The sequence below is a fragment of the Eutrigla gurnardus genome, assembly GCF_963514095.1.
Source record: "Eutrigla gurnardus genome assembly, chromosome: 2".
NCBI lineage: Eukaryota > Metazoa > Chordata > Actinopteri > Perciformes > Triglidae > Eutrigla > Eutrigla gurnardus.
In genome coordinates, this window is record NC_139916.1 from 6,083,834 (window position 1) to 6,108,415 (window position 24,582).

Consider the following 24,582-nt stretch of genomic DNA (forward strand, 5'->3'; position numbering starts at 1 on the left):
TATATATATATATATATTTTATATATATATATATATTTTTATATATATATATATATATATAATCCTGCAGAAACATGTTATAAAACAAAAAATCATAAGTAAGCTTATGCAGAAGCACCGCTAGAGCATACATGAATTCAAGATAACGTTTTTTTGGTGTGATTTTTGTTTTTTGTTTTTTTTGTTTTCAACGTCATTGCGCGCGTGCCCCTGCAACAACCGAATAACAAACATTTGTATGACGGGACGAAGTGTCGCACGTTGGAGGCATGTTGCGTCGGGGAGGGGCGTCGCTGCCGCCGTGACAGCAGCCGGGCCGCGCTGAGTCCGTTGGCTGTGTGAACTGGAGGGTTTGTCATCCGGCGCAGAAGGGAAACCTTTCTTCTCCCCGACAGCAGAGAGATGCGCAGGGCTCCGACACGGCGGAGGTCGCGAGGCTGCTGCTGCTGCTGCTGCTGAATTACAATTGGGATACGGAGCCAGCACCATGAACGACGGGCTTTCCCCCCTCGTTGTTTATCGCCACCGTCCGCACGTCTGATTCACCGGAGGATTCTGTTCCCGTGGCCCCGTACAGGAATGCTTTTTCTCGGCTTGGTGTTGCTCCAGAGGACCATGGAGACCTCCGAAGGCGTCGGTCATGCTCTCTGGTAAGAGAGGCTTCTGCTCCAAGATGTCCTTCTCATCCTCTCTGGGCGTAGTAGTGTATTCTCTATGACAACAGCCTGTCCTACATAGGCGGCATTTTAATAGATAATCATTGGTGTGCATTTATTACAACGTTAAAAAAAATTGTCATCGTGTCAGTGACACACCTGCGATACGTTATTGCTGCCGTTAATTAAGTGCAGTGTGTTTTCCTCCTCACGCCTGCAGACACTATGCAGAGAGACGGGGTGGCTGCAGCCAAACACATGCTTTATGCTTCTCCACGCCGAGCTGCAAAGCCAGTGTGTGACATGAAATCCAACATGTCTCTGCCGTGTTCTCCAGCCGCCCGCCGGCGGAGGAACATGTTGTTTGCGTGGCGCGTTCATCAAAAGGGCCCGTGAACGCAACAGCAGCATCCGCGTGAATTCTCAACTTCTCCCTGTTTACTGCATTGTTATGGAGCCAGATGGGTAGTAGGAGCACTGTCTGCTGGGCCCGTTTGGATTTCACTGTTCCCATTTATGAACACTGTCGGGTTCTCATGCTGCAGCGTTAAGCCCTATTATTAACAGATTCCTGAGCAAGGATGTCTGTCTGGATGTGAAAAAACCCCATCCAAATGGTGTGTGTGTGTGTGTGTGTGTGTGTGTGTGTGTGTGTGTGTGTGTGTGTGTGTGTGTGTGTGTGTGTGTGTGTGTGTGTGTGTGTGTGTGTGTGTGTGTGGTCAGTCAGTGCCTTCGGGGTGATTCTCAGCTAGTAGGGTGGCTCTTACTGTGGGCCTACATGGGAAACACCTCACTGTTTTCAGAAGAGGATTTTCCACTTTATTGCCAAGCCTTTTCCAGAGTCGGGTTCTCTCCTGTGTTTTGCAGGAGAAGTCACGTATTTATTTACCCCGTGATGTGGATCCAGAACCTTTTCAAGCTAAAAACCCTTTTAACTGTACATTTGCACGCATTTGAAATTTAAAAAAATGTGCCTTTCTTCCAAAGTGTGCGAGCTCAGGGAATCAAATCCCAGACCTTATCAAGGGTTGAAATACACCAGAGCATATAGCGCTCACTTTTATTGGATAAGACGGATAATTCACCCTCATTTCTTCAGTCATGAAGAGCAGAAACAGAATCCGATCAGGCTGTTATGCACGTGTTTTAATGGATGGCTGTGGCTGCACATTATAAGAAGCCCCTGAACTCTAAAAACAAACAAGCAGATTCATAGTGGAACATAAAAAACAACAACTTTGCAATATATATACATAAATCCCTCCAGGTGTTACAGCGTAAAAAGGAAAATGCATAGTAATAATCCCCTCAGACGTTGGAGCATTCCATTCTTTATTACCCCCCCTCCCTCAGCTTAGCAGAATCCAGGTGGATAGCAATCACCATGAGGGCTTTGTTTTACCCGCGGTAGCCGTGTCAAACGTGCAAAGGTGAGCGTCGAGGCCAGCGAGGAGAGAGATGTCGAGCCACAGGATTGGTCAGTCTGAGCTAAGCTGCCCTGCCGTGTGCTGATAAGCGTGTTATAAATCAGTATTTCATGGATAAAGGGAGCACAAGAAGAGATCGTACTAGTGGGGGAGGGGTGGGAGGTGGGGTCACCTGACCTTCCATAAGCCTCCTGCAGCTCTTTGGTTGGGGAATGGCCAGGTGGAGGTAGTTCACTAAATCCTGATCTGTTTATCATACGGAAGCCTGAATCCCATCCCGGCAGGGCGAGCGTGCACACGAAGGTCACGGCGAGCTTCAGGAGCATTGTCCTGGCACGCCATCGCCAGAGGCAACCCTTGCAGCGTTCATGTATATTTCAAAAGCAACACAGTCGGCCCATTGGCCTAGTTTGGACTCCTCCGATACACAGTAGTAAACGCTGCTCTGGTCACCATGTGTAAAGTACACAAACGGAAACAGCTGTGTCAACAAGAGAGCTGCCCGCCTCACCTGTCTGCAGAGGGCTGGAGGTGATCCTTCAGCTGTTCCTTCAACCCCCCCCCCTGCCACTCGCAACAGATATGTCGGCGTGTGCAGAAGCAGCAACTGTTGAGAGGTGCTGTAAGTCGTGAATATATCCGTTATATAAATGCTGGTGACAACAGCAGCCTGTTCCGGGGGACTCTTGGGCCACATAAAGGCTGACGGCGGAGAGAGTGAATCTCTCTAAGAGCTGGGAGGCAACGTGTTTATCAAGGGAGGAGAAAACTGGATTTCAAACTGTTGCCTGTAGGAATTTAGCCCCGCCGTTGAGTGTTGTGATCTGATTTGGACGACTCGGAAGCTGGAGAGAGAGAGCAGCGCCGCTCCATGTGTGGACCTACCTTACGGGGCTTCGCTGTTTTTCCGCCCCGGCGGGCTTGAATACTAAACTCGTGGCTGATCTGCATGCGGGCGATGCAGCTCGCTCCCATCGCACAGCTCATGTTTTAATCAACATGGCTCCCACAGTGCTATCTACGCCGCCATCCAGAGCTCGCCCCTCATCCCTCTACACGTGCTAAGTCAACACGTGTTTGATGATGATGATGGTGGTCTCGGGGTTCATATCTCTGGTACTCGTATCTCCTCCGATCCCTCCTTTGATGCCCCTCCCTCTCCGGGACCGTGTTTTGATCTCATTCCTCACGTCTCGCCATCTCTCCGGCAGGCTCCTCTCTGGAATGCGAACGGTGCCGTGTTGTTGTTGCAGGCCTACCTGACTGTACCTCTGCAGCACATCTGCACACCAGATGTTTAAGCGGTGCACGCTCCACTTCCTCCAGTGAGGGACCCCGATCCTCCCAGGTGTCTTATTTGTCAGACTTGGCAGCGGTTGGAGGGCGACCTGTTGCAGGTGATTGATTCGTACTTGTGTCAAAAGGATACTTGAGAATGTGGAACCCCTGGGGGGCTTTCATGTATATTTGGTGCTCACTACTTTGGCGCTTTTGCAGAGATCTCATGTGAAATGGTGGTGATGCCGTTTGTTTTGCTTTGCATTTTCCTTTTTTGGTCATTTCTCTTTTTGTAATTGGCTGCTTTTCTGTTTCACTATAGCTATTATAACTATTGCTGCTCGCTTGCTACTTGCTTCTACTACCATAGAAGGATCTTAAAGCTTTCACGACATCGTCCTTTAACCACAAGGTTGGGGGTTCAATCCCTGGCTCCTCCTGTCCGCATGTTGACGTATCGACTTGTGTTGAAGCGAGACTCTGAACCCCCAGTTCCTTCCCCGGCACTTTAATGCAAAGTCAAATTTCATGATGATTGTTTTAAATCGTTATACTAAGACTATTTTGTCTTTGCGTCATATAATTTCATTTTATGTGAATTGATGCCAAGACTTCACACCACCAGACCCACACAGACATGCAGTAGTCAGGGATGTTTTGATGTGCCTTGCCGCGGGGGTTTAGGACGTTGGCGTGCCCCGACGTGTTTTGTTTAGATACCACGGGTGTGTGCTGTCCTGCTGAAAAGTACGTAGAGCCATCAAGTCAGCAAATAGACTCCGTTTGCCAACATCAGCCAACGTCAGTTACTGACCACACCAGACCAAGTAAAGGTGGAGCAAAACTCCTTCAGACAACAGAGATGGGTTTTTTTATTGCTAATTCATTTCAATTTCACGTGTAAGAGGAAGAATGTGTTCCCTCTGACTTCAAACGTCACATTGTAAACGCTTTAAAAGACTGTATTAAATGAAACACTAATTGACTCTGAAGCCAAAGCATTTTCTAAAGAGATGTAGGTCACATTTCAGTGAGTGAAAAAAGGATTGCAGCGAGCTTCCAAGCAAATGTTTTGGTTTGCTGGACAAAGCCATTCTTTGGAGGCACGGCTGCCTTTTGGCTCCAGCTGCCCCGGCGACCACGCAGATGAATACCAAATGTCTCTGTCTGTCTTCTCCTGACTGCTTCTCTCAGCGGGTTTTCTGCTCAACACAGAACAGACGTGAGGCTGCGCTGCACATTCAGGTGAAAAGTCCTCCCTTCGGCACATTAGATTAACGTTAAAATCGGATTATCACGCGCTCGGTTTTTTGTTTAACAGGGTTCATGTGATGAGCTTTTGTCCATGCGGCGGTTGTAACTCGGCCACTTGTTTGTGTGAAAAGGGCTCCTACTCGTCTGTCAATGGGGAGGTCAAGCATGCTGGGAGTTTTCACACGTACAGCAGCAAACAGCAGTCACAGGTTCAGTTGCAGGACGGGGGGAGCCAACGCTTCACACAAATAGAGCCAAGAATACAAAACTCTATGTCTTACTGACCAGCGAGAGAGAGAGGGCAGAAAGCTGGTCACTCGTGTGCACAGCTTTGAGGCAGCTGCTCAGAGTAAGTGACAGATAAATGTTTCCTTTTGAAAGATGCGTCGCTGGCAAGAAGCAGCCTTCGGACGGGTAATTTTGCCTCAGCCCTCGAGGCCTTCCGTCTAGATTTGAGGGCTGAATGGAGTCGTTTTATGATTTACTCGACTGGCGAGATGCTTGTTTATGGCAGCGATTTGCGAGCGGCGTTGAGTGAGAGGCTTTTGGCAGAAAAACGCGATCGCTATATTTGGATGTCAGGTCTGTATTGGGTTGAGGGAAGAAGCTTTGTTCGTAATGAACCTCCATTATGTGGGGAAAAGTGCACATGAAACGTCGCTGTGTGTGAAGGCAGCACTTCTTCATGGCCTTATTCCACGTGAGTCAACATAGATGATCTGATATGTAAGAAGCTGTGAAATATACTAAAGATAATTCCATGCAAAGTGAATTTGGTGTAAACATAATGATATTTATGAGAGCAGGAAAGGGGAAACTCAGCAGAACATTTCATTTCAGTCTCTGTTATTTATTCCATCACTCTGCTTCTGGCTCCCTCTCTTTTGTACCAGCAGCTATAGAGCTATAAAACACTCAGGGTTTAGGTTTCTCCCTCTCTGTTTCTGACCATACATTATTAATGTTAATTATCCCGTCTCATTTCCTTCTCTTTGCAAATTAATTGGTTGCTAATTGTATCTGAGAGCTAATCTTAGAGTATTACTCACTTACAGAATGCTTTAAGGTGCAATTTGAAGTTATCATCAGACTTTAATTGAACTCTTTTATATTTTATAAATGTTCTATAAAGACGACTTAATGCGTATTATTATTATTATTATGCTTTCTATAATGTCAATTATGGGATTTATGATGCTTTTAAGTGAAGCTGTTCTGATCGTTTCTGTATGACAGATTGACTCTCAGCTTGTTGAGTCTGTTGAGTCGCAGAAAAATCTTATACCCACTTTCATTTTATTTGTTTTAAACTTTTCAAGGGTTCAGCTTTAGACACCTGAACAGAGGTGCACTAGCGCCCCCTGATGGTACCTGGTGTAATCCGATCTAGGAGACACCCGTTCTTATCTCCTGCTAGAAATGCAACCATTGACTCTAGACCTCAAGAAAACACGTGGCTGATGCTGCAAGGTCAGCGAGAAGGAAACATCTGAGCCTGAACATACTGTGTGGATGCCTTCTCAGCAGGAGTTAAGTCTGTTCTGTTGCTTTTCCATCAGGTGAGGGCGTGGCTGCGAGCGAGAGTTGTAAAGTCCCCAGAATTACACCACATGGAGGTCAAAGGGCATCTGATCACATCCATGGGTTTGGGGGCTCCTGGTGAGTACTAATGACTTCTCAGTGCAAAGACAGACACTTTCGTGTCTGGACAAGCCTGGAATGGCCTGTGTGTGTGTTTTTTCTCACGGTTCAAGAGAGAGGAAAACAAAAGTGTTTTGTTTTTTTCCAAGGTAACAGGCCAGCTGAAAAAACAGCTGTGTGTGTGTGTGTGTGTGTGTGTGTGTGTGTGTGTGTGTGTGTGTGTGTGTGTGTGTGTGTGTGTGTGTGTGTGTGTGTGTGTGTGTGTGTGTGTGTGTGTGTGTGTGTGTGTGTGTGTGTAGGCCTTTTGTTCACAAACTGTCGCCACAGCTGTCAGATAATCTTATCAGAGCACTGAGGAACTGTGAGCGGACATCCTATTGTGAGAAAACACACATTTTAAAAAAAGCAATCTTTGTGAAACAATGTAATTTCATATGAATATTTGAAATGGTGAAATGTCTTAGTTTGAATCCTTCTCCTCCTGTGTCCGGCCTCCTGTTGTGAAAATAAAATTGTTTCTTTATGGCCAACACATCCCATGAAAAGAGAAAAAAACAACAATGTGTTAGTCTCTCAAAGTAATCAACAAAACAATAAACTACACATAGATTTTGGGCAACATTGGCTTCATGACACAGAATAAAAATGACATTTTGATGAACTCACAATGCTATATTCATACTTGGGCCTTTTCTTGGGCTTTGCTGACCATAAAATACAGAATTAACGTGAATCCAGTGTTTCTGAGGCTGCGTTACATTTGCTGTGCTGTGCAGATGTTCAAGGCTGCCAGGACGGCAAGCTGCAGGCGGAGCGGGTCGCAGCTCTGCAAGAGAGGAAGCAGGCCCTGGAGGCTCTCCTCAACACCAGAGTGGGAGAGCTCAAACAAGTCTGTTTGCAGGAAGCAGTGAGTATAGCTCTCACTTATCTTTTAAAACATGCGCGCATGACTTTCTCCGTGCTGCTCGAGTGTCGAGAACAGACGACGCATGACACTTGTTGGGTTTTTACAGCATATAAGAGATTATAATCATATTTGTAATCACATTTTCCTGAGATCCAACTGGTAACCAGTGATATGTTTCCTCATATAAAATGAGTTGCATATTAATATTTGCCTGATTGCTCCAGAGAATTCGCCAACACGTCTTAATGTAGCTACAGCTGCCTAAGCTTTTCATTAACAGCTTTTTAATCATCCCTATGTTCTCAGCTGAACGAGTAGCGCCCCCCCCCTCTCTCTGTGAGCTCTATTCTTGGACTCACAAGCCGTCTGCTCCGTTTTCAGTGTAACCAATTTGAAGCACTGCTCATCTGTAGAGTTATTATGATAGAAAAACCTCATATCTGGCATCTCTTTCAGTGCATTCAACTATTTAAGGGGTTGTTTTATTGAGATTTAAATGAATCCGTTAAGTGGTGAAACACTTTAGACCGGTGAGGAGATGACTTTTTGTTACCGGGGGGGCTAATGAATGTCCTCTGCAGGGGCTGACTGGGAAGTTGCCACATGCTTTCCCCCTGGAGACGGGAGAGAAACCCCCACTGGTGCAGCGCAGAGCTGGCCTGGAGCCCAACACCAAGGCAGAGGTAAGTCAACACCTTGAATATTAATTGTGTTTACGTGGGTACTTGTGGTCTAACACGGCTGGCTGTCCGTCCCCCCCCCCCCGGCTGCAGGATGAAGCTGCCCAAAGGAAGCAGATGAAAGCCATCTTCACTGGTGCTCTGTACAGACACTCGGAATCAGAGCGAAACATCCCAAACAGCAAGAGGACGGTTCACCGGGGGTGTCACACAGGTACCGTCACAACGCACCGGAAACCACGAGCGCGCCGTATATATTTGCATTTATGTCTGGATATCAGATTTCATGCTGCGTCGTCTTGTCTTTCAGAGGACACTGTGATGTCAGAGAGCACGAGCTCAATGTCCGATTCAACATCCCACGACAATGGTGAGTGGAATGAACACAGACTCCATCTGTCAACAATTATCCGCGGTGGAGATATTTGTAATGAGATTAGCTGACGCGGTAGAATTAGCTCAGCGTATTTGCAGCACTTCTCACATTCGACATCACACTCATTAACACGTCTATGGTCACCATTCAGGTGTAAAAACCCCAAATAGCACGCTTGCCTCAATGCAATTTAAATGTGAATGTGATTATTTCTTTGTTTTTCGTCCCTCTAAAGAGTCTTCTCCCAGCGTGGCGGCCGACCAGCGCTCTCTGTCTCAGCCCCGGCTCACCGTGGGCAGCCCCGACCACAGGATCAGCAGGAAGCTGTCGCCAGTTGAGATCTACTATGAGATGAGGACACGCCGTAACTCCGTCACAAGCTCCGTGAGGTACTTTTTCCTCCGTTAGGTACTACACTATGTGTGCGCGTGTCGCGGTGATGAACGTTAAACACGTCCACGTCTTTCTTGCGTTGTCTTCTCTCGTAGCCCGGCTCACTCTTTACCAAGAAGTGCATCTAACATCGAAGGTAGAAGTGTTCCAGCTACTCCTCTGTTGGCCCGAACCGCTCCCATCAGCGTTCACGTCAGGTAATCCGCCGTACAGTGCTGCTTCTGTCTGGAGCTCCAGCTTCCTCCCACTGGGATGCTCGTGTGGTTGGAAATGGCTAAATGCAAACACAGAATCAGGGTTGTAACAATGAGTGTCGTATTTAGCTTCCAGCGAGGGCTTGAGCTCATTGTTTGGCCTTTAAGCATCCAAATCGTGTCCCTTCTTAAGTGATTTTCTGTGAGATGCAGTTATCCGTCTCTAATGTAAGCCGTTGTTGTGCTCGTGTCTGCCTTAGATCGGATGCCTTGGATGGCAACGGGTTGAAGCAGTGGTCTGGCAGCCTGGATGTGCCCTATATGATTCCCCTCGCCCAGGAGGGTTCTTCTTCTGACCGCCGAGGCTGCCCTTACAGCTCCCGGGCCAGGCGCAGTAACAGCTCCGAGGCCCTGCTGGATAGATCGAGCCTCCCCGACGACCCCGCTCCCAGAAACGGGATGCCCCCCAGAGGAGGGCCCTACAAGAGCTCAGAGACACTGACCGATGGCAAACTGCAGCACATCCACCTGGGCAGCCCTGAGAGACGCGCGGATGGCTCTGTGGACCAGGCCAAACTGCGTCTGTCCATGGGCGACAGAGGGACTGGTGGAGGCTACAACGAGCTGTTGATGGACTATATCTGGGGGAAGCAACAGAGGATGCAAGTGCAGCACCACCTGTACCAGTCCACAGGCAGGATCTGGCAGGACACCCCCTCTCCCCGCTCCTCCACTGCGGCGGTGCCTCCCCATGCCAACGGCTTTTCCCATTCCCAGGTGAACCTCCCCAGCGCTGCTCCTCCTTACAGCCCGATGGTCCTCCGAGGGTCCCAAGCCGAGCTGCGCAGGGTCAAAGTCACCAGAACCAAATCTTGTGGACCCTTTATCCCTTTGCAGCAACATCCCCAGGACGCCATCCTGCTCTCCGCGTACGAGTCTCCCCTTCCTGCCTCTGGCACCACCACGTCCTCCATCCCCAACCTGCACCCCTACCAGACCGAGCTGTCCGGCCCCTCCTTCGGCCGCAGACCCCCACAGTTCTCCCTCCCGACCCCCGAGGACTCAACCCGGAGCTTGCATAAAGCCCTGGCTCTGGAGGGCCTGAGGGACTGGTACCTGAGGAACGCCCTTGGCTATCCTTCTGCGGCCCCAAAGGGCCACGAGGCGGGGATCTCGCGCCTCTCGCACCCCCACCCGCTGGTGCACCAGGCCCAGTCTGTTCAAGGTGAACCAGCCAATCCCCACAGGTCTCAGATTACCCAGTCAGTCAGCTTCCATGGTCACCCGCTGCATGGAAGGTCAGTATTATTACTTTAAAAAATGATTCCCAACCAATCCGCCTGTCATCCTGTGACTTTTACGACCGCGGTTGTTTTATTTTGTGTTTTGCATGGTCAGCATTAAGCTGTCTGCCTCGGATGTCTCCTCATCCCTCACAGGCTTCCTTGAGTTGCCTTAAGTAGCCCTTCAGAGACCGCCGTGACGTTTACGCTTCAAACTTTTGACAACTCAACAGATAAAATGTCAACATGCATTCATGGGCCTTAGTTATGACATTGTTTTTTCAACCCCACCATGACTTAATTTCATCTGGGATTTTATGAACTTTCAAGGACGGCAACTTTCCGGCGCTCCTGACCATGACTCATACTTTTTTTTTCAGTTTCATGAAAATGTATTCTGGCTGTGGTTTTACCCTCGAACCTCCTGCCCCTTGTTTATCGAGCGCTGTATTGATCCGTCTTGCCTTCCCCAACAGGTCGATGGAATTCTCTCTCTATCAGGAGACCGCTCATCCACAGATGCAAGAGGCGTCCCCAAAGGAACCCAGTGCAGACCCAGGCACCCTGGTCTGAAGCAGCAGAACACACACACACAACTTTATCTGAGCAGCAACACTGTAGCCTCACACACACACACACACACACACACACACACACACACACACACACACACACACAGATGAGTTGATACAATGTGACCTCAACAGCAAAGCAAAACATGGCAACCTCAGCAGAAAGAGACTGGAATATATGACAAACTGTAGCGGTACAGTGTGAAAAAGCCTTGGCAAGTTCCCCATGTTCTAACTGATCCCACCAGTATATGAACTTCAAACCCAGTATTATCACGTGGATGTGCACTGGAGTGACTCGTCTAATAACACCACGGTCATGCTGTACTTAATATATCAATATTTCTGGTCCAACATGAGCAGCGAAATCCTTCCTCATAACCCTGAAAATTCTCCCAAGATATACTTTTTTACAGAATATATACAACTCTAAATTACTATTTTGTATCTTCTGAGATATAAAGAACAGCTATATTAAAGAGGTAATTTATTGCTCATTGATCTTGTGATATACAAAGACGTTCTACGAGCTCACACCATTTGAAAAGTATTAATATATGCCAGTGAATGTGTGTTTGTAACATATATAAAAGTCAGTCTTCATCTGCCGTTAATTTCACAGCCATTTGCATCCTCCATGTTTGATAAATGAAACGGGCCGCGAGCTGTAGTGAAGCCGACGGGAGTGCCTAAATGTTTTACTATCAAAACGTTGGTTAGAAACCTTTAAAGTGCTTTCTAGTGTGAGCTTAGTCGAATCAAAACTGAGAGCAGTTCACGATGTCACTTAAATTTGGGGATTTGGAATGATGTCATATGTATTGTGATTTTTCAGGATGTTTTCTAGATTCAGCGTATAGTGCTGGCCAATAAATGTAGCTGACCTTGACAGAACAATTAGACCAGTTAAAGAGCGACCTGAGGGCTGTTGTGAAACCTACTGCACGGCGGTAACACATGACTGTATGACAAGAATATACTCAAATCAAATCTGTTCTTTTTCCTGCATTCAGTTTGTGGAGGATTTGAGTGTCATATGGAGCACTTTATGAACATCTTAAGCCTTAATTCCCTATGAAATTGACACCAAGAGTGATGACAGGCAGTTGACCGGGTTTATAATTGGGGAAAGTAAGTTGCCAACATCTACCGAAGGTCTATCTGAGTGTTAGTCTGTATATAGCGTGGGTTGTACTGATGAGTTTCAAGTTTTATTCCCGTACTAACAACGTCATTTTTAAAACTAACCACGTGATAAAAGTATTTAATCCAAATAACTCCCGCCCACGACGTTCACCCCCCATAGTGAGCGCTATTTAATTGGTTGTAAGTAAAGGTCGGTGGTGTGAACAGAATAGGGCTGCTGTAGTTTTGAATGACGGTGTGAGCAGGTCTCGTACCGGTAAATTTGTTAATGAGAATTCATGCTGGCTGATTTTTGGATTTGTAATGATTTCAACTCATTTCATGTGCTTCGTTTTGTGTTGTTGTTGTTTTTTTAACTGTACTTTTTGATATCAGAATAGCTATTTGTCATAATATATTTCTAATCAGTCTTAATAGCATTTTGAACACCAGAAATATCAGAGTAATACGTCAAAGAAACTGAAAGTATGTCTTAGTGTAGACAGAACATTTAACCCCCCCCCCCCCTTTTAATGTACTTGATCTTCGGCCATGTTTGGACTCATTTGAATGTAATTCTTTCCGTTTGTCATGAGTGATGTTGTTTTCTACTCTGTTAAAAGCTGTAGCACACCGTGGAATGTTCCCTGGGTTCCTCTGCTGTCTGATGATTCACAGCCTCTCTCAGTTCTCAGCTTCATAGAGCTTCTTCCAGCTGGTTAAAACCTGAAATTAAAGACCAAACTGCTGTGCACTGGGGGTCGTAAATGTATTTTTCATATAATGTTCTCTGTAAGTTGAAAATTAATGATATAAATTTAGCTCCAAAGCAGATTTATTCAAACTATAGTATATTTATGAACCTATAACATTTTGTAGCTATCTACTGTTACTCTTTCTCATCAGTGCGGGGATTGGTAATGTGTGTTTAAACCACTTCATTCAGCAGTGTGACGTGTTAATATTTGATTATCCTTTTTGTTTTTTTATTTTATTTTTTAGATATTTAAATGCAGCTGTTTTCTCTTTCCCTCCTCTCTTTATACCCAGGCCTATGAAATAAGACTAAATAGGCCCGTCCTATACTGTATGTATGAGATTGTGCATTCATTCTACTAAATAAAGTGTCATGTTGAATTCAACACAGGATGTGCCAGACATGATTATTTATGGTGACACATGTAATAGTGGGAGCAGTCACAGATGCAGGTACCTGAAACTAGTACACATAAGTTGAGCGTAGCCCAGAAAATGACATAGTAAAGTATGTATTTAAAAAATGTAGGATGTTAAATATTTAATCATTGTCATTCAGGATGTTGAAAAAGGTCATAAAATGTCACAGCAAAGTCATAGTATAGTCAAATAGAAAAAGGCACAGTATAGGATTTTGGACAATGTTTTATTCTAGGAGACATTTTTGAGGCATAATATTTTTTGCTGTTCACAATGTAGTGCAATATGTAGCATCATTAGTGATTAAAAATGCCAGGAATGTTCCCATCGCATAGTTTTATTTTTCTCTTCAAGTACTGGACTTGATAGTTACCAAACCAAGTTCTTCTCTCCTCCAGGCCAATGAAGACCCTTCGTTCAGCCGTCCGGACGGAATGCAGACGTTTACATTTACAAGAAGCTTTTTTTAAATTTTTATATTTATGCATTAAATTGGGAGATTTCCGTATAACATGCCATCTTTAACGTTCACCCTCTTGCTTGTGGGTCAGAATAGCCAGAAAAGCACCCTGGCCTGAATACTGCAAAATGCTACCGGATGTAGATGTAAATAAACACTCTTCTATGTTCTCACCTATAGCACTTTAATCATAGCACTGTTGTTCTTAAGGTATCCTTGCTGAACTACGTTACTCAGACGAGGACCCAACACTTTTTTCTATTTCTTCACTCTTACTTTATCGGCAATGATAATAAGAGAGTTGTGGTTTCTTTCTTTCGACAAATGTACTTATTGTTAGTCGCACAAAAGTGTCTGCTAAATGCCCTAAATGTAAATGGAATATTACCAGCAACACCAGGAAATGAAGTCCTTCAAACATTAACATTAATGGAATTTGACAGAAATTATACCAAGATGTTGGTAAAGTATTGTGTCCATCTATTGCAGCATAAATACTACAGCTTTATGACAACTATGGCAAATTGACGTAATATATAATTTAATATTTAATATTGGATTAATCAATTTTGTGGGTTGCTTGCTAAAGCATAATAAAAATGCATTTTCTGCTAATAAACATTCAGTTATGGAGCCTGGTTGTTTATTCAATTTCTTTGAATTTATTTTTAATGTCAAGTCAGCAATATAAATACAGAACGAATTAATTTAAATTAAATTACACTTTACACATCTCCATAGCAAACATTTATCAATGTGTTTAGTCTATAATAACCTGAAAAACTCTACAACCAATATAACGGGTCACAAGTTATAATATAAATATTACATTCAACATTTCTGTCTTTTCCCAAAACATAAATAAATAAATAAGAATATGAACACTTAACTCCTTTGAGCCCTTTAACCATCATCTAAAAGCCAAAATCTAAATCCCAGTCCTTGTCAAACAACTGCCAGAGACCTTCGGGTTTCTCTGGGGTCCGTCTCTTGGACTCTGCCGACAGCTTCTTTAAGATGGGTTGGATTCCTACGAGGCAGCCAGAGCTGTCGCTGTCTTGAGACCAGCAACTGAGAGGGGTGATGAAACATCCCTCAGCTACGGAGCTCGTCCTCCTGTTCGGCAGACGGTCTGGGTTGGGACCGTCCCGGCCCGGATCACAACGCTCACAGAGAGGTGTAGAAACAGGTTGGCTGTTTTCATCCGTGACAGCGCACCTACTCCTTTGGGAGAGCACCAGCGGTCTCTTTTTGCGCCTCCTATGGCCTCTCATAGCGGATTTCCCATTTCTTTTGGAGGAGCCGGGACGCTGAGAGGGAACTTCAGCCTGACTGGATTCAAGGGTGAATGACTTACATGTTGACTTACGCCGCCTGCCTTTAAGCTTGTTCTCATGCAGGATGTTGGAAAATGGCCGTTTCAGCCCTGGGGATGTCTGGACGGCACTCTCTGTCGCTCTCTTGGGTTCGGCTGAGGGCTTTGTGACCAACGTGTTGAGCAGCTTCAGGGCCTCTTCCAGCATGTTTCGTTCTCTCTCCTGCTCCTCTCTCAGACACTCCAGACTACTCTTTAAGTTTTGCACATTGGAGCAAAGTTCCGCTGTGTTGTCTTCAGTCTAAATGGTAGAAAACAGTTATAATCATCACTAACCAGAATGATTTATTAGCAACTAAAATATACATACTATTTACCTTTCGCACTCTCTGCTCCACTTCACACATGATCTCTTTCTGCGAGTTCACTTTATTCAGCATAGTCTCAAACTGCTGGGAAATGTCACTCTGAAGACCGCTGAGATTATTTTGCACTGGGATGAGAGACCAAAAACATAGATATGAGTGTATAAAAAAACTAGCGGCTGCACAGTTACTGTCCCCTTGCAGTTAAAAGGGCCCCGGGTTCTGGCTGCTTTCTGTGCGTTTGCATGTTCACCCAGTGTTAGCGTGATTTCACTCCACGTTCTCCGGATTCCTCTCACAGTCCAAAGACTTACAGGTTAATTGATGACACTAAATTGCCCGTCTGTCTCTATGTATCAGACCTGTGATGGGCGGCCGACCTGTCCAGGGTCAATGCCAGCTGGGCCATGACCCCTAACCAGGATAAGCAGGTGGATGATGATGTTTTATCATTGGGCAAAGAGTACCATCTAGTGGCAATATTAAAAGCTTCCTCAAGGCTATTTTATTAAATTAATCAGACCTACAGTACGCAGGGAGCAACTCTAAGTCAAATATATCAATGATTAAGGAAACTTACATGATGCAAAATTCTCAAATTTTTGAAGGACTGTTTGGCACACAGCAGTGTTCCTCTCTGTGCCAGCGACCAATTGTTGGATCTGAAAAACATGGCATTGTAACATGTTACATCGACAAATGAAGAGCTGTATAATAAAAAAAAAAGCAATGGATGACCACTTACATTGTTGAGAGTTTCTTGACATGCTTTGGCCAAAATATTCCTGTTAAAGCAAAGAAACAGATATAAAAATGTCATTAGTCCAAGTTTATAAATTCAAGATGAGCTGCAAGTTTCAAACGATGAATAAATGTACCCTTCAGTTTTTTCTTTTGCCCTTTTCCTCTCCTCTTCAAATGTATCCAGTATCCCAAAAGCTTTGCTCTTGTCCTTCAATTCTCCGAACAAGAACGGTTTTGTGTGATAAGTGTTTGAAAACTTTGGGTCACTTCCCTAAATTAAAAAATACATAAGGTTAATAGATATAGACACAAGACATCAGGATTTGATGATTCATTAAAAAAAAATCCTGAAGGTAGGTATAAGAAAACAATTGCTTGTTTTTCTTATTTTTTAATTATATTGATGTATAAATAAAATTAAGTAAATAAAAAGAAAACATTGTGTTTTAAACTTCAAATCCAAAACATCTGGGCTGTGCCAAATAGATTTATAAAAATTAAGCCTAGAGGCGTTTGTCCACACATCTGCATCATTGCCACTTGTGAGATGGAGTCGGTGAACCTCACCTCTTGTGAACTTTGTTGGGAGGTCCTGGATGACAAACTCATTTCTTGAGACATGCCCTGAGAATTTTCAGGCCAAAATTGAGAGCCAAAGAAAATCTGAGAGTCGGTGAAACTAGAGAGGGCACTGGTGGCCACATTTCTGTTGATTGTTTTGTCCCCACAAGGTCTGCTGAGTAAAGAAAACACAACATACAGAGGATTTGAACAGCAAAACAGAAAAGGTGTTTGTGTAAATCAGGTAAAAACACACACATTGGTTGTGGATTACATTGTTTTAAAATAAAACACCTGCTTCCAGTTGGGATGCTCAGCATCTCTTTGATGCTCCTCATGTGGTTCATCTCGTTTGAGTTCCTGTTCATAAAGATAACATGTTAGTAGTAGTTGTTAGTAATGTCTCAGCTGGAGTCATGCTAGTAATTGTTAGCGTTAGTTAGCATTATAAGCTTAAGCGAAGGTTTCGGGTTGTTAAGCTAGGAAAGGATTCCCTAGCTAACAATAATTATCATGCAAAACATTACCGTGAACTGTTTAGTAGCAAATCATGCTAGTCTTTTTTTGGTAGTGTAGAATGTTCACCGTGGATTAATAAAGCATCGCTAACTTAAAAAAAAAGGACTCACGGTTCGCAGAGGTCATGTCGAAGAAGATCTCGCGAGGATTTAAATCTCCCGCCATGTAGCATTCCATCGCGAGGCTAGGATGCATTCATGTCCGTCGTAAAAGTCGATATTTTTCTCCAGCATAAAAACTAGATTACTGAGACTTTAAAGATGTTAGTAGTTTTAATTAATTAGGTGGTTAGTTAGTTAATTAGCACTTGTCCTTCGCTTTATTACATCCTAAAATTGACAATAGAGGACAATGATGAAGTGATACATTATTATCACTTATTAAATACCTTTATGCTTACTATCAAGGCTGGATAGTTCGTTCAAAGTAGTTTATAGACGTTTATTACTTTAAGACATGATCCATTTTCCTAGCATTGTTTAATTAAATTACCAACCACAAATTAAACACACGAATAGCATTATAATTTAATTAATTAATGAATCATTAAGGTGCGGTGCATACTAATGTAATAGATCCATCAGTATGCTAAAGAAAATTATTGTTGTATTCATTGTTAAAATAGCCTACCCAAATAGTATATTATATGTCTTGTTGTCATGACAGGGAAACAAACAATAATGTGAATAGAATCATTAACCAGTACTTCTTTGGCATATTTAGCCAAGACATCTCGCTAGATAATACAATTCACGTTAATGCTTCAGAGTCATAGTCGGGACTTTATTTTGAAAATCATACCCGGAAGTGTCAGTGCCAAATGAAAGCAGGTAGCTGTGATCTGCGCACTGTAGAGCAATCTGTGTTTGAACTGCGAAGGCGTGTTGATGACAAATCGAGCAAAAAACGATCTACTACGTTGAGAGAAAACGTCTGCAGCGGACCCGACGTTGATTAAACCGCAACTAGGAGTTTCTGTCCAGCCGAAGCCTAGTGTTTGGCCGGTGAGTTAACTTTTTTTGTTGTTGTTGTAACGAACATCTGCTCAGTCCGGGATTATAAACATACCAGTTAATGTAAAACCGTTTAAAATAGATTAGCGAATCCGCCTCCGTAACGCTGACATCGTTATTTCAGCTCTGACTGCAAACGCGATTTAAGTTCACCCTCCGGTGACAGGTGCTAGCTAGCTAAACACCCTGGTTGTGTCCCGTGTGTTAACGCTACGCAACTGACGTTAGCAGCACAATCCACGCCGTTTCCCCGAGGCGTGGGGCTTTAACGGCAACGCTGTAAAGCAGCATTCCTGTCTGGCTTTCTCAATTGTGTGCGTTGGTTGCATTTATATTTGTGTATAAAATGGGTAAAAAAAAAAAAAAAAAAAATCTAACACGGCATCGCATTGCGGGAACAGACGGCCAGTGTAAAACGCTGCACATATATAAATATTAATTATAACAATGACTCGTTCCTCCAGATTTCGCTTTTAACATGTGTGTGTAAAGAAATGCAAAAAGTGGGTTGAGAGTAACACAAAGTTAACCTATCCTAACTTGTCAACGTGTAGTGTATTCGTCCTACAATTTACCTCAAAGTCTATCTATCTATCTATCTATCTATCTATCTATCTATCTATCTATCTATCCATCCATCCATCCATCCATCCATCCATCCATCCATCCATCCATCCATCCATCTGTCCATCATCAACCGCTTATCCTGTATTCAGGGTCGCGGGGGGCTGGAGCCGATCCCAGCTGTCATTGGGTGAAGGCGGGGTACACCTGGACAGGTAACCAGTCCATCACAGGGAGACATGTAGAGACAGACAGGTAACCAGTCTATCACAGGGCTGACATGTAGAGACAGACAGGTAACCAGTCTATCACAGGGCCAACATGTAGAGACAGACAGGTAACCAGTCTATCACAGGGCCGACATGTAGAGACAGACAGGTAACCAGTCCATCACAGGGCCGACATGTAGAGACAGACAGGTAACCAGTCTATCACAGGGCTGACATGTAGAGACAGACAGGTAACCAGTCTATCACAGGGCCGACATGTAGAGACAGACAGGTAACCAGTCTATCACAGGGCTGACATGTAGAGACAGACAGGTAACCAGTCTATCACAGGGCCGACATGTAGAGACAGACAGGTAACCAGTCTATCACAGGGAGACATGTAGAGACAGACAGGTAACCAGTCTATCACAGGGCCGACATGTAGAGACAGACAGGTAACCAGTCCATCACAGGGCCGACATGTAGAGACAGACAGGTAACCAGTCTATCACAGGGCCGACATGTAGAGACAGACAGGTAACCAGTCCATCACAGGGCCGACATGTAGAGACAGACAGGTAACCAGTCTATCACAGGGCTGACATGTAGAGACAGACAGGTAACCGGTCTATCACAGGGCCGACATGTAGAGACAGACAGGTAACCAGTCCATCACAGGGCTGACATGTAGAGACAGACAGGTAACCGGTCTATCACAGGGCTGACACGTAGAGACAGACAGGTCCATCCTGCATGTCTTTGGACTGTGGGAGGAACCCGGAGAACCCGGAGAGAACCCACGCTCACACGGGGAGAACATGCAAACTCCACACAGAAGGGACCCGAACCGGGAATCGAACCCGGGAGCCCTGTGAGGCGACCGTGCGACCCACTACACCACCGTCCTGTCAAAGTCATGGACGTGTATCTCTGACTCGAGCCTCTTTTCGTCTCGTTAAGGGTTTGGATATGGCTCTGTCATTCCTTTTGGTCATGGCTGCAACTGTGATTCTGATCAGACCGGAGACGCCCGTCACCAAGGTAGGACGTCACTCAGCCCGGTGTGTGTGTGTGTGCTTTGTGTCGGGGTTGGCACCGACGTGCTGATCCGTGACCGCTCTTCTGTCTGCAGGCTTTACGTCAGAACTCGCTGGAGTGCTGCGTTGAGAAGCAGAGAGCCAACAATTCGTGCTCAAATGACACCCACTGTGAACCAGGTAACGTGGATGCTTTCATTCACACTGAGGGTGTCACTTAGAGTTCTGAGCTTTTAACGACACATATAAACACAATGACAGTGTTGATGAATGAAAATAATTTATGCTGGGGATGTACCAAGAACAGATGAAGGGTGATGCACAGTACAAACAGTAGTGTTGAGTTCAATTTCTGTACTTTAAAAAAAAAAAGAGAGAGAAAGTATGTGTGATTTGTTAGTACCTGGGTGTCAAATCTGTCTTATTTTGACGTCTTCAGGATGCTTCCTGCGTGTCCTTGAGAACAGCAACACTGTTTGCATATTCTGTGACTCAGCAGCTGTGGATTTGGAGAACATAACCGTCTGCACCTACAGTAAGGACAAGGAACTTTACTACTACTATATAGGAAAAACATATAGGGGTGTGAAAACGTTTAGGTATTTGGCGATTCGATTCAAGGGCAGATTTTTTTTTTTTTTTTTTTGGAACGTTTCGATTCACTTTTAACCAAAATTCTATATCCATGAAATAAACATGCAATAATGCGAGTGAGACTGTCTGTATTCTTCTGAAAGGTGAAAAATAAACAAACAGAATTACTAATTCAACATTTATTCTATAAAAGTAGTCCTGCATAATATTTAATGCTGAATACAAAAATGTAATGCTCAGTTATGTTGAACATTTTTCAATAGACTACATGCTGGCAGGGGAGAGAGTGTCTTAAAAGTCTTAAAACTTTAATTATAATCACTTTTTAACGCATTTAAATCGATTATTGGTGAAGCCAAAGCGATTCATTCTATTTGTTTATTTTAGCAGATTTAGTTGAATCAGTAATCCTGACCATCGATGCATCGCATGAATCGTTAAACTACTATAAAAATCTGAATATTACACTTTTTTTAAATATTTGCCTTTATTCTGTGTTCCCTAGACTACACAGTGGAGAGGAAAAATCACACAACCGTAACTACTGTCATTCCTAAAATTGGTAAGATATGGAAACCACAGTCATAATGGACAGATTAACTCATTTCCTTTCATGTTATACCTATTTTTTGGCCTTAACTTTAATGTACCTATGAGTTTAAATTAATGGGAGATTCCGGTTCAGTAAGTGTGTTTTAAAGGGAACAAATGAAGTCACTATGTATCAGTTAGAAATGTATCTTCACCACATTCCTCATAGGTTTTGTGCTCTATGTTTGTGAGAAGGAGGGCCAGGTGTGGCAGCCTCTCTTCTTCTGGGAACACTGCTGATCAGCCTGTTCCTGATCCTCTCCGTCGCCTCCTTTTTCTACCTCAAACGCTCCAACCGACTCCCGAACATCTTCTATCGCCGCAACAAAGGTAAGCACCGCACAGCTCCCCATGCACTGTCATTATACGAGTTGGGATTTGTCGACCCGGTACACCCATTAAGTCCTTTATAATAAAGCACGTACGTGCTTGGATCGCATGGAAACACAATGTTATTGCTATGCGTTTAATCTCAAATGTAACAATATTTCATGTACTTTTACAGCCTTCATATTCCAACCAAGCGAGACAGTAAGTCAATTTTATTGTTTCACAGCTAGAAAATGTATTTATTGTAGCCTCTCTTCTTAACTTGACATTCAATATAAATATGTCTCTGTTTTTTTCCCCCCACTCTTCCAGGCTGTCATGATCCCCTCCTCGACAAGTAAGACAACCTCACGATCTTAATCTGGAAAGAACCTGTTTGTTACCCGTTTTGAAACTTGAGTCACTCACCTCGCTGAGCAGGTTGTAAGATTATCACAAAGCTATTGAGTCAAAACACGACACAGGAATGTTTGGCAGCGTCGACGAGGAGTGTTGTATTTGTGTCTGTAGTGGTTTGTCGGTGACTTTGGGTGTAAAAAATGTTTTAAATGTACCTTTAAAGATGTACGTATCCTTGATTTCCCTCAGATGTGATGCTATGTTTGCTCTTTTGTGTGTCTTTTGAAGTGAGGAAGCCAAGATATGTCAGGAGGGAGCGGCCCTCTGCGACATTACCACTGAATAGTGCCACCGTTCCCACAGCATCCACCACTCAGGACTATAATGTGTAGCTGGAGGAGGAGGAGGAGGAGGAGGAGGTGCCGGTGCAGGTACGAGAGAACGCTCAGGAAAGATGTTAGATTTTTTGTGTTTTTAATCATGTGAAGGTCCAGCTGTGTGAAGAAAGCCCAGTTGACTCAGACATAGGTGGCCATATTTAACTGTTGCTGCTTCTGCTGCATTCTTGTCGCTAGGGCTGTTACTTTTAACTCTACTCAAGTGTTATATTGTACTGTCCACCAACTAACCTGTCAAACATTTGCTTTTTTTTATATACAAAAAAAAAATATTATTCCAGGAAAAATAATCTCAGTATTTCTCTGTGAATTTGAAACATCACCGATCGCTTTGTAGTTTCCTGCCCCTCATGCAGCACCTCAGGGTCACTCCGTGTGTTTTTAAGTTTCTACCGGCTGTCTGACAGTGTGTGTGTGTGTGTGGATTTGTCCGTCAAAAGTATAGTTTGGCATTTTGGGAAATGCACCTATTCGCTCCTCTGTTATGTTCACTCATTAACACATGTCATCTATTTATATCTGCGTAACAAAAAGGTGTATTAATGTGATTATCCTGCTGCTTCTCCCTGTTTCCAGTCTTTATGCTAAGCTAAGCTAACCAGCTGCAGACTAGAGCCATATTTATAACAGATCCTAGAGACATCAACCTTCTCATCTAACTCACTACTAGAAAGCTAATAAGAATATTTCCCAAAATATTGAACTGTCAGTGAAGTTGAGCAACGGTGATTTTTTTATGTTTTTGGACAGTTTGATGGAAGCCTGTTTTTGATAAATAGGGTGTTATTTACGTGTGATATTTATTTTTACATTTTGAAATAGTGCACTGAGTTTTACTGATTCAGATCAGACCAACAGAATAAATCGTCTAATAGTGATCGTGAGTTCTCCTAGGGAACATTTTATTTGTGTGTTTTGTATGGATGTTTTTTTTTTTTAATCATTGCATTTGCATTTATTTTTTGTGAGCTTTACCAAGGTGAATGTATTACAAGCGTACAACAAATCATGCATCGCAAATTAACAAAATCCTATTTTCTGTCCTACAAAATATTTTAAAATACCATCTTTTGCTCAATGTAGATTTAAATTTCCAATTTCTCTCCAAAAAAAAAAGAAAAACCCTAAGATTATTGAATCCTTGTGCACTTTACATGTCTGAGGTCATCAGCTAATGTTGGCCTCTAGGTTTTAGAATCAATACACTAAAGAACTGGATGATATCAAGTGAGATTTTTGGTTGTTGTTGAATAGATAGCAACATTAATCTCTTCATTGTGAAATTTACTTGACTACTATTAACTTGTCAAATGTTGTCTGAAGAAAATGTCTTTTACTCTGTGCCATTACTGTGATTACCGTGCCATTATGAGCTTCAAATGCAGCCGGGACATGCTCCTGATATGGTGAATAATTGGGTATTTTAATTGTATCCAGTGGCCTTTATATTGCACTGTACATAATTCTAAACTCAAGATTAGATATCCAAGTTTCATTTGCTCTGTGCTATCTAATTCCATATAGTTTTATATCTTAAAAAGTAACGTCTTCAGTATATGTGAAGCAACATGAAGTGAAAAAGCAGCGATCACTCCGTAAATATTCCCCTTTTTGCTTAACGTGTTTGCTCTTGTACAGACGGTTACCTGGAAACATGTAAATATCGTTTTATACAAATGACGTATTGTTTTTGTAATGATGTTGATATTCTTGTTTCAGTGCCATTAAGAATGTTCTGAAGATGTATAATGTTTGGAGAAATAAAGCACCTTTCCATTTCCCTCTGTCATATGAAGCTCCGTGCTGATTGGTTGGTTGTTGATTAGTATAGTGAGGGAGGTTTCATCCTAATGAAGACGTTCTGGTGAAACTGGGTGGGTCAGTGTTTCTGGCCTCAGGAGAGTTTACGTTGAATAAATACCTCCATTAAAGGTTGATTTTTTTATGTTCATTCCATGTCTATCTTCCTTTGTTGTAAAATGCTGAATTTCTTATATGAAAGGTGCTATACGAATAAAGTTTATTGTTATTAATAACATGAATCTTTTGTGATTTTTGCTGATTATAAACGCTGCCTGATTGTTTCAGACAAGAATTTATTTCTACATGACTTGTTGATTTATTGAATTGATTGATTGGCTCCTATCAGATAATCAGGAATTAAAGTATTTAATTTATCTTGATTAATTATAGTTCAGGATGCAAACAGCAACTTTTTATTTTTATTTGTGGTAATGTATATGCACACTTGTAAGTTAACTCCGCTTTATTTCTATTGTCCTGATGTAAAGAGAAAATGCTCTGACAGGGAGATATTTTGCATATAAAGCATTAAAAGTAATTAAAAATAATTTTGTATAAACCAATGCCAAAAAATCAAAAGGCTTCTTGATGTTGATGATTTGATGGAACCTTCCAGATGATCTGAGAGTAGTCTTGATATTTCTTAACAGAAACTAAAAAACTATTTATTCAGTCTGACTTTCATGTAATGTTTTCTAATTTTAAAGTTTTTATTATTCCTGCTTATTTGTTAGTCTTTTTTTTTAATAGCTTGTGTGTTTTTATGCTCTGGTTTTAG

At 43.1% G+C, this 24,582-nt stretch overlaps 3 protein-coding genes across 4 annotated transcripts; 2 read left to right on the top strand and 1 right to left on the bottom strand.

Annotated features, from left to right (window-relative positions):
* Positions 1-225: 225 nt before the first annotated feature.
* ccdc120b (coiled-coil domain containing 120b) lies at positions 226-10,742 on the top strand. Of its 2 annotated transcripts, none has more exons than XM_084028355.1 (10): positions 226-650; positions 6,175-6,274; positions 7,033-7,163; positions 7,745-7,846; positions 7,937-8,057; positions 8,154-8,213; positions 8,455-8,608; positions 8,708-8,809; positions 9,067-10,104; positions 10,566-10,742. In XM_084028355.1, exons 2-10 carry the CDS (start codon positions 6,226-6,228, stop codon positions 10,660-10,662), a joined length of 1,854 nt encoding a protein of 617 aa, XP_083884481.1. In that variant the 5' UTR covers positions 226-650; positions 6,175-6,225; the 3' UTR covers positions 10,663-10,742. The 2 variants fall into 2 exon arrangements, with proteins under 2 accessions (XP_083884481.1, XP_083884482.1); XM_084028356.1 differs by lacking the exon at positions 226-650 and adding an exon at positions 6,071-6,085.
* Positions 10,743-14,138: 3,396 nt separating this feature from the next.
* Positions 14,139-16,555, bottom strand: ccdc36 (coiled-coil domain containing 36). Its single transcript, XM_084022123.1, has 6 exons — positions 16,414-16,555; positions 15,981-16,117; positions 15,848-15,887; positions 15,683-15,764; positions 15,115-15,230; positions 14,139-15,038 (listed from the first exon to the last, which is right to left on the bottom strand). Exons 1-6 carry the CDS (start codon positions 16,465-16,467, stop codon positions 14,337-14,339), a joined length of 1,131 nt encoding a protein of 376 aa, XP_083878249.1. The 5' UTR covers positions 16,468-16,555; the 3' UTR covers positions 14,139-14,336.
* A 1,206-nt stretch (positions 16,556-17,761) lies between these two features.
* cUnh1orf159 (chromosome Un C1orf159 homolog) lies at positions 17,762-24,031 on the top strand. The gene is made up of 9 exons (XM_084021496.1): positions 17,762-17,929; positions 19,673-19,753; positions 19,845-19,929; positions 20,189-20,284; positions 20,849-20,905; positions 21,130-21,264; positions 21,440-21,465; positions 21,577-21,601; positions 21,892-24,031. Exons 2-9 carry the CDS (start codon positions 19,682-19,684, stop codon positions 21,993-21,995), a joined length of 600 nt encoding a protein of 199 aa, XP_083877622.1. The 5' UTR covers positions 17,762-17,929; positions 19,673-19,681; the 3' UTR covers positions 21,996-24,031.
* The last annotated feature ends 551 nt before the right edge of the window (positions 24,032-24,582 follow it).

Excerpts from the sequence above, each read along its gene's own strand:
- ccdc120b (XM_084028355.1), top strand. The coding sequence starts at position 6,226 with ATGGAGGTCAAAGGGCATCTGATCACATCCATGGGTTTGGGGGCTCCT. Across the intron at positions 8,058-8,153 it reads TCACCGGGGGTGTCACACAG|AGGACACTGTGATGTCAGAG; the intron begins GTACCGTCACAA and ends CTTGTCTTTCAG. Across the intron at positions 8,609-8,707 it reads TCCGTCACAAGCTCCGTGAG|CCCGGCTCACTCTTTACCAA; the intron begins GTACTTTTTCCT and ends CTTCTCTCGTAG.
- cUnh1orf159 (XM_084021496.1), top strand. The coding sequence starts at position 19,682 with ATGGCTCTGTCATTCCTTTTGGTCATGGCTGCAACTGTGATTCTGATC. Across the intron at positions 19,754-19,844 it reads CGGAGACGCCCGTCACCAAG|GCTTTACGTCAGAACTCGCT; the intron begins GTAGGACGTCAC and ends TTCTGTCTGCAG. Across the intron at positions 19,930-20,188 it reads TGACACCCACTGTGAACCAG|GATGCTTCCTGCGTGTCCTT; the intron begins GTAACGTGGATG and ends TGACGTCTTCAG.
- ccdc36 (XM_084022123.1), bottom strand. The coding sequence starts at position 16,467 with ATGTCTCAAGAAATGAGTTTGTCATCCAGGACCTCCCAACAAAGTTCA. Across the intron at positions 15,888-15,980 it reads GCAAAAGAAAAAACTGAAGG|GAATATTTTGGCCAAAGCAT; the intron begins GTACATTTATTC and ends TTGCTTTAACAG. Across the intron at positions 15,231-15,682 it reads ATTTGAGAATTTTGCATCAT|TGCAAAATAATCTCAGCGGT; the intron begins GTAAGTTTCCTT and ends CTCTCATCCCAG.